The 14,262-nt window shown below is 45.1% G+C and overlaps 1 protein-coding gene across 1 annotated transcript; it reads right to left on the bottom strand.

Annotated features, from left to right (window-relative positions):
• Positions 1-249: 249 nt before the first annotated feature.
• LOC145793288 (uncharacterized) lies at positions 250-795 on the bottom strand. The gene has a single exon (XM_082876080.1). It carries the CDS (start codon positions 793-795, stop codon positions 250-252), a length of 546 nt encoding a protein of 181 aa, XP_082732206.1.
• Between the last annotated feature and the right edge of the window lie 13,467 nt (positions 796-14,262).

Here is a 14,262-nt window from a genome sequence, read left to right as displayed (position 1 = left end):
TGCTGTGATGGGTTGCATTAATGATAATGTGCAGTGGCAATGACTTTGCAGATCTTTGTCTGCTGATGTGGCTCGTCCTTCTTTTGTCGTGTGTCTGAATGTCATTGGCTCTTTATACCATGTTGGACTCCAGCTGTCCTAGACCTCACCAGTTGGGTTATGCACTGGGCTTCAAGTGATGGGCCATAGGTGATTCGTGGCCTTTATGGGCTTATACATGTCAGTAGTCCCCCATTCCTGAGTGCAGCTTTAGTCCAACGAAGGGAATGTGACCACAAAGTCAGCCACATCTTGGTTGAGAGTAGGCCAGAAATATCCAGTGCGAAGTATCTTATAGGCCAGGAACCTGCCGCCTGAGTGATTGCCGCAGATACCCTCATGAATTTCTTGCATCACATAAGTTGCTTGAGTCGGATTGAGGCACCGCAGATAAGGGCGTGAGAAACCACGTTTGTACAAAATGCCGCTAACGAGGATGTAATTGGACGACCGGGCCCTGACTTTGGCGGCTTGCTGTTGGTCGTCTGGAAGTTCCCCCGTTGTCAGAAATAGAAAGATGTCCGATGCCCAAGGGATGGGCTCATTTTGGAGGAATTGGATTTCATGCTGGTCGGGGGAAATGGAGGGGTGGGATAGGTATTCGAGGCGGACACCACTGTTGAGGCTGGACTGGTCTGCGGAAGCCAACTGGGCCATCTCATCTGCCTTAGAGTTCTCTGCCCAAGGAATGTGCTTGATGTGGAAAGTATTGAAGAGGCGAACAAGGGGAAGTGCAAGATCCCCGTAATCCCGCATTGTGTCCTCCTTGGCATCGAATTCTCCTGTGATCTGTCCGACGACGAGCTGAGAGTCATTGAGCACTCGGATGTGGCTGACACCAATGTCCCTGGCTAGGTGAAGGCCTGCTATCAGTGCCTCATATTCAGCCTCATTGTTACTGGCCTCAAACAAGAAACGGAGTGCACATTTGAAATAACCACCCTCAGGGGCGGTGAGGATGAGGCCCACCCCACTACCTTGCCTGCTAGATGATCCGTCGACGTTGAGAGTCCAAGAGTAAGGGTCTTCTGGCTCGTTGGGAGCTGGTGGGGGTTGAGAGGCAGTGGTCGGGGTAGGATTAGTGAATTCTAGGATGAAGTCGGCTATAGCCTGCCCCTTAATTGCTGTTCGGGGTCGGTAAGAGATGTCAAACTGGCTGAGTTCCACTGACCACTGCATGAGTCTGCCGGAAAGTTCTGGTTGCTGCATGACCTTCTTCAAGGGTTGGTCGGTGAGGATCACTATGGAATGGGCTTGGAAGTAAGGACGGAGTCGTCTGGAGGCGATGACCAAGGCCAAGGACAATTTTTCTAACAGTGGGTAGTTCTGTTCCGCTCCCCTGAGGGCCTGTAACGCCCTCAAAATAACAACATTAAACCCATCCGTATAGAGACATGCATTGATACATAAAAGTCCACATTCATCTGTTCATCAGAGTATTTCATTACAAAAGTATTACATTTTGACAACAAAAGCAAATGCCCTACGGGCTTACAGCTTTCCAAGTTAACACTTGGTTAGAAAAGAGGGTACTAACTCAATTACACAATAAGCCCTTGGCTTGAATTTACACGTAACACATCCAAAAGGAAATAAGACAACAAAAGTTTGTCTGTCTCTAGCCTCCCAAGCTATGTCCTTGGAGGTGGCATGCTACCTGTACCTGAAAATGATGTTCCCATATAGGGTGAGCCACAGCCCAGTAGAAATATACTAAACCAACTATGAACAATGCCTAAACGATTAGCAACTGATAGATGGTCAGTACTTACACTTCCATTTTCATCTTATTACAATTCCATGATAGTCGAGTCTATGTTACAATTCACTTTCCATTTCTTATTCAACTTTGAGTTTGAAAACAAGGCTCAGTACTCTGGCCAAAACATTTGATGGGATTATAGTTCATCACTAGAACACTTTCAAAATTCAAGGTGGATACACATTATGGTGTTGTATCAATAACACATAAACTACTTCCATACTTCGCAAACAATGATGATATACATTTTAGTGCTATATCAACTCAAACAAACTTTTCAATAGATAAGCATATAAGCTATATCACTACTACAACAGATAAGCATATGAGCTATATCAATACTTCAACAGATAAGCATATGAGCTATATCAATACTTCAACAGATAAGCATATGAGCTATATCAATACTTCAATAGATAAGCATATGAGCTGTATCAACACTTCAACAAATAAGCATATGAGCAGTATTCAATACTACAACGGATAAGCATATAAGCTGTATCAACATTCCAATAGATAAGCATATGAGCTGTATCAACACTTCAATAGATAAGCATATGAGATGTATCCAATACTACAATGGGTGAGCATATGAGCTGCATCCCTGGGTCCATCCCCCATCTTCCCTTAACCATTAACCGGTTTAGAGGTACATCCCCCATCTTCCCCTAAACCATTAACCGGTTTAGAGGTACATCCCCCATCTTCCCCTAAACCGTGGAGTACATCCCCCATCTCCTCTCATACACAAGTAATGCATATAAACACAGAATCACATATGCAATCAATCAATACATAAAATTAATGTATTCAATCAACCGTCTACACATAATGCATATAAACACATTGGTCACATGCACAATCCACAAATACATAAAGTTAATGTATTCTATCAACCGTCATACTGTAGACACCCCATTTTTGACCGTCCTCAAGACTTGGACGTCACTGTTTGAACACTCGGTGATTATCCATGTTTGTGTTCGTTTGGAGTTCCCGGAGGTCTCGGTTGCGCGCCTTGCCTCAGGATCCCCGAATTCGACCGTTAAGTGTCCGGTTTTGCACCAAACACTTGCATCTTGCCTTGGAGGGGCAGGGAATACCTTGTGAGGCATCCCCACACACCACCGACAGTAGCTTGAGGCCACTGGCTGGTTTTTTTTTTTTTGCCTCCATCGGCACTATAGTTTGCCGGTCGGCATACTTTTATGCCGGTCGGCACTTTTTGTTGCCGGTCGGCACTAAATTTTGTCAAAGTGACATTTTTAGGCAGCCGACCACTATTCATCCACTTTGTGGAGATATTTTGTGCCAGCTGTGATAGCTGGCACCAACTCTGCCTCCCTCCATACACGTGTATGGAGGGATTGCCCTCTAACTAAGCTTGTTGTATAAGCTTTGCAAGAGGGGCCTCTATAAGAGGAGGCCTCTCCTCTTTGATCTTGGTTAGCAAAAATTAGGGCAAAAACCAGAGCATAGAGATATAGATATACCCTATCTCTATATCTCCCTCTCTCTCTCCCTTTGTGTGTGTTTCCTTGGCCTAAAGGTGAGTTTTACCTTACTTTTGCACCATTACACACACTATTACACATAGCTCCGAGATTGAGGGACTTGGGGGGTTGTTTCTTGAGTTTTTGGACTGATTTTGGTCAAAAGAAGAGGGCTAGACCATTTGTTCTTCAAAGGTTCTTCAAGGGTGAGCATCTTGCTTTATATTCCCCAAATTTGCAATAGATTTTTACCTATCTTGCTTGCTGTATTAGCTCTTGTGTATAACATAAAAAAGGCTTGTATTTTCATGCTTTAGAACTTTGATTAAGGTTGTTGTGTAGTTTGAGTGCAAACTCACCTTGCTAGGCCTTATTTGGTCCCTTTTATTGCCTCTTTGATAGGGCTTTGTTTGCTTGAGTGTGTTGGCCTTTTCACCACCAAAAACCAGTGGTTTTTCAGTATTAAAAAGGATGGTTTGAGGTCTTGCATAGGGGAGGGACACCCCTCTCCCTTCATTGTTTTGTTCCCTTGCCTTTTGGCTCAAAAGGGTAGCATGTGTGCTTGATCGTTTTTGGCCTCATTTCAGAATTTTTTTGGGTGTTTTAGGTCATATTTAACCTCTGTTTTGGGCCGGATTTGTGCCTCCTTGCGTGCTTGTAGGACTTGCTTTGTATTGCTCCATTTTGCTTAGAAATGCATCTCAAGATTAGGCTATGATTTTTGCATGTGTTGGCTTGGTTCCATGAAGATGTTAGCATTATTTTTCCATGCTTAAGGTCTGTTGGCTATCAACTTGGCCATGCTTGACATGTTTGTTATGGTTACTTTGCATTTTGGCTTGAAAGCTTTGAGCATGTTGACCTCTAGCATGCATGGTTGTGATCATCCTCATGATTTGGCATCACTTAGGATCACTTTTCAGCCCAAGAATCATGCTTGTATGTGTGCATGCGTAACCTCTTTCATGTCTTGAGGGTGTGCCCTTTTATGCCTACATTTAAGCCTTGGTGCATTTGCCTTCTTAGAAGCCACCTTAGCTGCCATATTAGGAGGGTTTGGAGTCCCTTTTTGCATGAAAATATTCTATTTTTATTTGTTTTAATCATGCCATGAGTGGTCATGTTGATGAGAGTGAGTGTCTCCCTTTTTGTGCCTTAACCGTAGGATTTTTGGCTTGCTTGTTGGCATGAACATTTGTCCACCTATCGGACACTTTTTGCCACTGTTTTGGGGTGGGTTAGGGTCTGCCACTTCATGGCTTAAAGCCCTCTTGCATGCTTATTTCATGTTTATCACATAATTGCTCCATTAAGTCATGTTTCATGTTGATCCCATTGCTCAAGTGGCCTTGATTTGCATTGCATTTGCACCTTGCATGCTTGGCATTACACATTTGTCATGTGGGTCGCATAGTACTTGTTGTGCCTTGCATCTTGGTATCATGTCGCATTTTGAGCCGTGTTTGCATAACATGCATTACATTACTTGGTTTGGGGTGTCAAACCAAGTTTGGGAATCAAGGGACATTCATACTTCAAGTGATGTAATGTGCCTTGATTCTCGGTCACCGAGGCCTTTGACTCCAACTTGATAAGGCTTTGGATCTCATTTGTTTGTTGCATGCATCTTTATATCAAATGGCAAATTTGATTCTTTGAGCCACCATGCACCATTGATGGCTCGAGAATCGAAGGACATGCTTCTTTGAGTCCAAAACATGATAGGAAGCATGACAATGCTCACATATGCCTGAAACCTCCATGCCATGCACTGCCTATTCTGTTTGCTGTCAAAACTGTCTTCTGCAGGAGGTTTATGCCGACCGGCAGAATTTAGTGCCGACCGGCAATATCTGAACGGCCGGTAAATCAAATTAGTGCCGATGTAGATCCTAGAGTGCCGGTGGGGATTCTGTCCGGTCGGTGGTGCTCTGCAATGTGTAAGGAACCTGCTCCAGGACTTTGGCAATTTTCAGAAAGACAGAGCAGGACAAACAGAGGTGGCAGGGGTATGGTACGGGTCTTTTTCGGGCAAGCCGAGTTCCGAGCACGCGTCGTTCGCGCATCCCGAGGCAGAGGCTGCGGCCACCCTCTTCTTTCGTTTACATTCTTTCTTTCAATTAGAAATTCTGTAATAATTTTATTCGCTTATCATTTGGACTGTAATATTAATTCAAACCCTCCGAGTGAGGGCACAACTGTAATAAGTGTGGGTGAGTGTGATGTATGTCTTCCAACCCCACGTCTTTCTCCCTTTTATTTATCCGCTTTTGATGGTTAGATTAGGGCATATTTCAATTAGCATACAGTATGACAGCATGTTTGCATCATTCATCTGTATTGCATGCATTAGGCTCGGTACATCACGCTAACTGCATTTGTACTTCAATTCCAAATTGAATACGTGCATCAACTGGTCGCATTTCATATGCCATGCTTAGGTTAGCCGAGCCTATCTAATTGCATCCAGTATGTGCTGCATTAGTCAATTTGACATGAACTAGGACATGCATGTTTGCTAACTAGTTTACTGTTTTGGCACGGAGTACGATGTAAGTATTTTTGCTTTAGCATCCAGCATGCGTGTGAGTGTTGCCATGACAGTATGCTTGCCATGCGGCTAAGTGCTTACATGAGATAAACTGCTTGAATGCCTGTGGGTGGAGGTCAAATTGCTTAAATTGGGATAATGCGTTAAAACTGTGATTTTTTAAGCCCACTAGATAGTGGCAAAACCATCTTTTCCAAAAGCCCACTTGAGGGTGGCAAAATCTGCATTTTAGCCTACTTGCGAGTAGCAAACCATTTTCAAAACGAACATAAAATGTTTTATTTCCAATTTGGGCGATTTGGTCTATACTTGTTTGCTGTGCGCATAACATAGTAATTCTAGGCTAATAATTGGAATAAGAACACATAAAGTTTTCAAAAACGGATATCACGGTTAGTAGAGGCCGGTCTTCGGACCGGGCGAAAGGGGGTGCTCATAGCTGACCTTCCCCGATCGTACCCAAGCTCCCGAGCCGAGACAACTCCGGTGATGACGGACATGTGGCCTTCGGCACCGAGTCAGGGTTTCCTAAATTCTCCCATTTTAAAATATTTAGGTGGCGACTCTGTATCTGGCAAAGCAGTCCATGTTTGGCACTACTTTTTCAAAAATCTGTTTCTCAAAACGATTTGCCAGATTTGGACTCTTTGGTTCAGATTAAGAACCGTGACACAAATCGAGTCCGAACTGTAGCACGAGGTCCCTCGCGGGCGCGTCTACAGTTTCTGGCGACTCTGCTGGGGAATTTAGAGAGCTTGACTCGAACTCGTGATATCCTGTTTTGATTTCACTTATGTGTCTCTTTGCATTGCATGTGCATTGGTGCGCCTAGGAACACAGTGTTTGCCATCTGCCATTCCTGAACGGTTTGCCGGAGGCTTGCCTTGTCAAGGCATGTCCATAAGGCTGACCGGCTATGGGCTCTGACAGTATGGGAACACAAACCCCGGTTTACCGGGGCACCCTTTTTGACCATTCGACCTAGTGCATATTCGGAATCCATAGCGACCATTCCAAACTAGGACAGGTTGCTCACCCGATGTTAGGTTGTTTGAAACTGCTGCGTGCGTAGTGAAACCCTAGCTCCTGACAAAATAGGACAGGGAAACCCTACCCCAACATAGGGGTGTTTTGGCCCTCTCTTACTTGCTATGTGCTTTTAGAGTGTATCTCTACAGGAACGCATATACCAGTTTGCAAGTCTGGGCATCAGGCCTGTGGGCATCAGTATTTGGGGAATCAGTTTTACCTGAGGGTATCAATTTTGGGACAGATATTTGGGGAACAGTGATCAGTATTGAGCACAGTCATTCCACTATGATCATATCCTAGCTGAGATGCTGTCTGTTTTCTCTTTTGCAAGGTAGTCCTGGAACTATAGCTTCAGAAGGCTCCGATATCCCCCGGGTACATTGGACTAGTGCTGATAGACTTTGTTAGGTCAGAAATTCAATTCAAGGGCAACCAATGTTCTTTTGCCGAGGCAAGGTAAAGAAAGGCCAGTCAGGGCTCGCCAGTTCATCTGATCCGTCAGTTGCCATCCACATCACCTTTGTTCAGACTCAGTAGACCATGATGGTCCAGGGTTCGGAAGAATTTGTGGCCATGATAGCAGCGCTAAATCAGGGAACTGCCATGCAAGCTGAGACCAGTATTGAAATGCAACGTCCATCTGGGGCATCTGCCTCACATCCAGCTTTGGGACCCCAGCCAAACTTTGACCCACTTCTGCCAGTTGAAGATTTGCAGTGTCCGAATCCTCGAGAAAGGTTGACTCAAGCTCAGGTGCTCAGACCCCTGGTACAGCCTAATGAGCGGCTTTATTCCCTTGATGTTAATGAGCTCAATCCGACTGCAATGAAGATTGCGAACCTTGAGAAGCAATTCAAAAAGGCACAGGGCCTTAACTCCATTCCCGACATTGAGGATGGGCACACCAAGGCTGCCGTTCGGCTCCCGGACAGATTCAAAATGCCATATATCGACCGTTTCGACGGGTCTGGAGATCCAATGGTACATATCCGACTTTTCTTGGATGTCCTAAAGCCAATGGGACTGACTAAGCCACAGAAACTCTCTCTATATGGAAGAACCCTGTCGGGTGTAGCAGCTACTTGGTACACTAAGTTGGAGGACAAAGTGAAGCAAGACTGGGAAGAATTGGCTGAGGCCTTTGTTGATCAGTATTCCTACAATACCCAAGTTGAAATGACCATGCAAGAGCTTGAAACAACCCGCCAGAACCCAACAGAGCCTTTTGTGGAATTTGTTGCAAGGTGGAGGGCAAAGGCAGCACAGATGACAGATCGGCCTTCCGAGAAGGATCAAGTGCAGATGATGGTGCGAAACCTCCAGCACGATATGTTGCAAAAGTTGATAGTTGCTCCACTATTCACTTTCAAAAGTTTGCATGAACTGGGGGTTCAGGTCGAGAATGCGTTCAACAGTGGGATCATCCCCAGAGCAAGTGAACCGACAAGGAGGGTGATTTCAAGGAGTACCAATGCTGGTAGTAGCACTATTCCCAAACCCACCGAAATCAATGCAGTCGCCACAGCTAACCCTTTTGCCAAACCAGGCCCACAAACAGCCGACCCAGCCCGAGCTCAGGGCAGAACTTTCACTCCCCTCTATATGAGCCTGACTAGCGCACTAAAAGCCTTGATGGACAGAGGGCATCTCAAACCCCTCGATCCTCAACCTCTGCCTAACCCACTTCCAGCCAGACATAACCCCTCCAAGTACTGTATGTACCATCAGCAGCGCGGTCATGGCACCGACCGTTGCTACCGCCTTCGTCATGAGGTCCAAAATCTCATCGACAACCGGACGATAGCTCCACCTTCAGCCCCCGATGACCAAGTACCTCATCCACATCTCAATCTGATCCACACACTGGCCGTCCCTTATGACCCCAGCGTATACATCACCCCGGCCCATCTACCCAAGCCTGAGGTGTTTATCCCGGAAAGCATGGACTTATGCATGATGGGTGCATCTGAACCCCAATTATCTCAAACCCATGAACCCACTACTTCTGAGCTGATGAAGATGATCGAAGATCTTCAGAGAACTGTGGCAGATTTGGCCTTTGGAGTTTTGGCCCCGTCATCAACCGCATCACATACCAGGGAGTTCATGTCAAAAGGCTCCTCAGGACGGGCTGCATTGGGAGAAGGCCAATCTTTTAGCAAAGTGGAGGCAAGTGGTAAGAACGAGGTAGGGGCAGGCATTGATCCCCATGAACACCTTCGGTGGGATATTGAGGCTTTGAAAGCTGAGGGACTGAACAAAGAGCAAGTCCTCGTAGTTGTTACAAAAGCTGTGGATGACACTTTCGCCACTCAGAATGAGAGCAGTCTGAATCAAGGGGCAAGCCAGGAGAAGGGCCTTTGTGCGAGGAATGTTCCTTTCAGCCCTAATCCCGTGCTCGGAAATGATCAGCAAACCCAGTCAACGCCTGCCAATCCCTTTGCTGGTGCATCCAGCAAAACTCCACAAACCTCAAAATATCCACCTCGAGGCCAGAGGGTGTTCGCACCACTGTACATGTCTCTATCAGCGGCCTTTAGGATCTTGATTAGAGAGGGAAATTTGAAACCCTTGGAGCCGCGACCACTGCCAGATAGACTTCCTTCCTCCCATGATCCGACCAAGTACTGTGCCTTTCATCAGCAAGTCGGCCATGTCACTGATGGTTGTTTCCGTCTTCGCCACGAAATACAAGATCTGATTGACAATAAGGTCATCGCCGCACCAACTCAGCGAAGTCTATCGTCATTGGATCAGTGAACCTGGGGGATAATGTGATGTGATCGGGGGATGAACCACCTGCGGATGGCGCTCGATTTACTCCAGATGTGGTGTATGGCACACACTATTTTGAGCATTTGTGAATGCTAGTTTTGTACATGCTGACTTAGGTATCGGGTCAGTCTTGTTGTGTTGTTTTGAGTCTGTTTTGAGTCAGTCCTTTTGTTTCAGGTCTGTCTTGTTGTATCGAGTCAGTCCTGTTTTGTTAAGAGTCGGGTGATTCCGGGGGTGTTACCTCGGACATCACTATCTTGTTTTGCGTTTGTCTTTTTGCTTTCTTTTGAGTCTGTTTCTGCCTTGGAGCCAGTTGTGCCAACAGATTTGAATGGACAGCAGTGATTTTCACACTCTTGTGTTTGCTTCTGCCGTGTGCCAGTTATGCCAGAAGTTTGAATGAGATGACAGTGCTCTTCGCCTGCCTTTTCTGTGCCTTTGAAGTCATTGTAATGACCTAAGTTTTCCAAAACTTTTTTCGAAACATTGTGATAAAAACAAAGAGGAAAGAATTCCTTCGGTTTTGCAAAATTTAATCAGTTGAGAGAAAGAAAGGCATGCTAAGCCCTTAATGATCGAGATCATGCTTGTTAATGTGAGTACTGAGAAGGATCCTCACTTGATCCAGATTGGTTCCATACTGTCTTCAGCACGAGCGATCTGTCGCTTTCTTAAAAGATTTCAAAAAAAATGTTTTGCGCGATCCTGCGAAGACCTGTGTGGAATCGCTCTTGAGATTGTGCAGCCTAGGATCGCTCTCAGCCTCGAGACTCGACCCCTCATTTTCAAACCTCGGACTTAAATTCAGAATGTTCAATGGTCAACCACCATATGAGGCTTGTGTGGCCAGATTCGAAGCAGCCCTCGGACAAGAGGCACCAAAGTCAGATCAAGAAGATCAGATCAAAGGAAGCTTGTAAAGCTAGATCAGAAGCCCCCCTCAAACTAGGGGCAAAGATGTCAGACGTGCTCGAAGAGCCGAAGATGAGTCCTCTTGCAAATCAACAGCCACTCTCCTCGATACGGATGGCTTCAAAACCCTAAAACCATTTGGCATGGATTTGCGACACTTTTACCCTTGGAGAGGCTCGCTGGGCCGAAAACCCGGAAGGGCGACCCAGGCAAAAGTTAGAGCAAGAGAAAAATACAAAAAAGGAAAAATGCAAAGAAAAGAACAAAAAAAAAAAAAAAAAAGGAAATGAAATGAAAAGAAAAGAAAAGAAATGAAATGAAAAGAATTGAAAAGAAAAGAAAAACAAAGCTCGCAAGGTCGAAAACCCGCATCGGGCGCCTTGGCAAAAGTTAGAGCCTAAAAAGGAGAGGTTAAATACCCGAGTGTACCTTAACCCCGAACTACGTAAGGCTTGATTCCCATGTTTGGGATACGTAGGCAACTTCATTCTGAAGTCCAGCCGTAAAATACTTCAAATTCAACTTGTGTCCATGTGATGGTTCTAGTCATCTTTGTCTTTTCTGTATCCGGGAGTTCGGTTGCAATCATCGCTCTGAGGACTGATTACAATGCGCTACGGTGCCATTCAGACAAGGGGCAACTTTCCGTTGCCATTCAATGCGCTGCGGTGCCGTGCAAACAAGGGGCAACTTTCCGTTGCCATGTAGCTCTCTTCGAGAAAGGGGCAATTTTCCTTCAGATCCGAGGTTGTACGTCTCAAGAGTGGGTTCCGTGCTTGTTAAGCATTGGCCGTTTGCAAAAATAGTTTTTGAGAATTTTTACTGAAGTTGACTAATTTTCTCGAAAATTGTTCTATTTTTTCCAAAAACTAGACCGCTTCTTGGACCCAAAAAAAGGAAAATTTTCAGTGCTCATAGCCTGACTTGCATGATTTCAAATCAAAAATCGAACAAGTGTGTTAATCTAACTCTCATATTGGTCAAAAATTGTTTTCGTAGAAAACAAAATAAAAAATGGTCAAAATGATGAACTAGGGGCAAAGTTGAGTCAGGTTTCCTGTCTTTCCCCCGTTGTCAATACATCTGCCAGAAAGGGCACCTGCCAGAAAAGGGCACCTCTGAAGCTGACCGCAAAAGGGTAGAAGGCTCTCACATCCTCCAAGCAACGAGGTATCAAGACAAGTGCGAAGCACGAACTGGAATGGGGCGAGATATTCCATTCCCTTATCTGGATAGATCTGATCATGTCCGAACTTCCCAGCAGAGCATCATCAACTGATGTCAGCTACAGATTTGCTACATACCCAGTTGTAGCGCGACCCCCTCTGTGGGAGGAATTCACTGTTGTGAACAAGAATCAAAAGCTGGTAGAATACCAGGGGCACGAGCCCACAGTTTGCTGTTTGTCCATCAACCACCCAGGGGAGGGATGAAAAATGAGAGAATGAAGAATAGAGAGATGTGCGATGAGAGGAAAAGTGAGAAAAGGGTTTTGAGAGAAAAACCGAGCTTGAGAGCCGAGTGATGTGAGAATCACAAATAAGAAAGGGTGGGAATAATACCCGGTGAAACAGGCTCCATGTGCACATTTGAGTCTTGTGTTTTTATTTTGTCTGTCTCGATTCTTGTTTTGAGTCGCTTCGAGTGTTACTCGATGTGTTTAGGTTGTTTACCTTTGTTTTTTCCGTTGTTGAGTCTTTCTCGCTGTGGCCAGTGGTCGGCTCAATACCCGGTTAAGAACTCATTTCTCAATTTTCAAAAATCATCTTGTGCTCAGAGTGCTGTGCCATTCTCCACATTGGTGCAAAACAGTATTTGTTCTTTCATAAAACTGCAGGGTCCACCCCCGATAAGTGTGAACAGTAGAACAAGGGCCTATCTGAAGCTATGTAGGTTCCAGACTGCAAAGCAAAAGAAAAAAAGGAAAATTTGGAGCATCTTAGGGTGTTCCAGCTTTGGCAAGATCCGAGACTGCATTTCAGGTGCACCTTCCCAGACCTCGCCATTTCCCTGGAGTATGAGTGTATCTCGACCCCAAGTGTAAGCCTGCTTCAAGTCAGAATGGCAATTAAAGCAGCAGCAGATGTTATCTCTTGCCAACATAAACAGGGTGTGCCCTTTTTGAGCTGAGTGTGTTACAAAGTCCTCCGAAAGGTAAATCGGAGGCACCAGAGTACATGTTTGATGCCCTTCCATTGCATAGAATATGTTTTCTTTCGATTCTGCATAGAATATGCTTTCAATATTGCATAGAATATGCTCCTGTTTTTTTTTTTTTTTTTTTGCATAGAAAATGTTCGTATCTTTTGCATAGAAAATGCACTCTTCCATATTTGCATAGAAAATGCACCTCATTTGCATAGAACATGCATTCACTCGCGCTATCATGCGCACCTTACTTGCACTTGTTAGTGCATTGTATTTTGTTCGCGCTATTTTGCGCATCGCACTTGTTAGTGCATTACATTTTGTTCGCGCTATTTTGCGCATCGCACTGTTTTGTGCATCACATTTCCTTCGCGCTATTTTGCGCATCGCACTATTTTGTGCATTGCATTTGTTCGCGCTATCTTGCGCACCTTACTTGCACTTGTTAGTGCATTGTATTGTTCGCGCTGTTCTGCGCATCGCACTGTTTTGTGCATTGTATTATTCGCGCTGTTCTGCGCATCGCACTGTTTTGTGCATTTCAAAGTTGTTCGCGCTGTTTTGTGCATCGCACTGTTTTGTGCATTTCAAAGTTGTTCGCGCTATTTTGCGCATCGCACTGTTTTGTGCATTACATTTCCTTCGCGCTATTTTGCGCATCGCACTATTTTGTGCATTGCATTTGTTCGCGCTATCTTGCGCACCTTACTTGCACTTGTTAGTGCATTGTATTTTCTTCGCGCTATTTTGCGCATCGCACTGTTTTGTGCATTACATTTCCTTCGCGCTATTTTGCGCATCGCACTATTTTGTGCATTGCATTTGTTCGCGCTATCTTGCGCACCTTACTTGCACTTGTTAGTGCATTGTATTTTTGTTCGCGCTATTTTGCGCATCGCACTTGTTAGTGCATTAGATTTTGTTCGCGCTATTTTGCGCATCGCACTGTTTTGTGCATTACATTTCCTTCGCGCTATTTGCGCGTCGCACTATTTTGTGCATTGCATTTGTTCGCGCTATCTTGCGCACCTCAATTGCACTTGTTAGTGCATTGCATTTGTTCGCGCTATCTTGCGCACCTCAATTGCACTTGTTTGTGCATTGCATGTATTCGCGCTATTTTGCGCACCTCACTCGCACTGCCTTGTGCGTTTCAAATCACTCGCGCTTTCTTGCGCATCGCACTGTTTTGTGCACCTTACTTGCATTTTGCATGCATGTATTCGCGTTATTTTGCGCACCTCAATCGCACTATTTTGTGCAGTTTATCATTCGCGCTATTTTGCGCATTGCACTGTTTTGTGCAGTTTATCACTCGCGCTGTTTAGCGTATCGCACTGTTTTGTGCATTTCAAATCACTCGCGCTTTCTTGCGCATCGCACTGTTTTGTGCACCTCACTTGCATCTTGCATGCATTCTATCGCGCTATCTTGCGCACCTCACTTGTACTTGTTAGTACATTGCATTGTTTTGAATACAAATCGGCTTCGCGTAGCGTATAAGTCCAACTTTCAAAATCGGCTTCGCGTAGCGTATAAGTCCAACTTTC

Source organism: Camellia sinensis, chromosome 6 (assembly GCF_055761805.1).
Source record: "Camellia sinensis isolate YWXY chromosome 6, ASM5576180v1, whole genome shotgun sequence".
Lineage (NCBI taxonomy): Eukaryota > Viridiplantae > Streptophyta > Magnoliopsida > Ericales > Theaceae > Camellia > Camellia sinensis.
This window is presented reverse-complemented; position numbering and strand designations above follow the sequence as displayed.

Bases quoted from the DNA above. Each gene is read 5' to 3' on its own strand.
- LOC145793288 (XM_082876080.1), bottom strand. From the start codon at position 795: ATGCGGGATTACGGGGATCTTGCACTTCCCCTTGTTCGCCTCTTCAAT.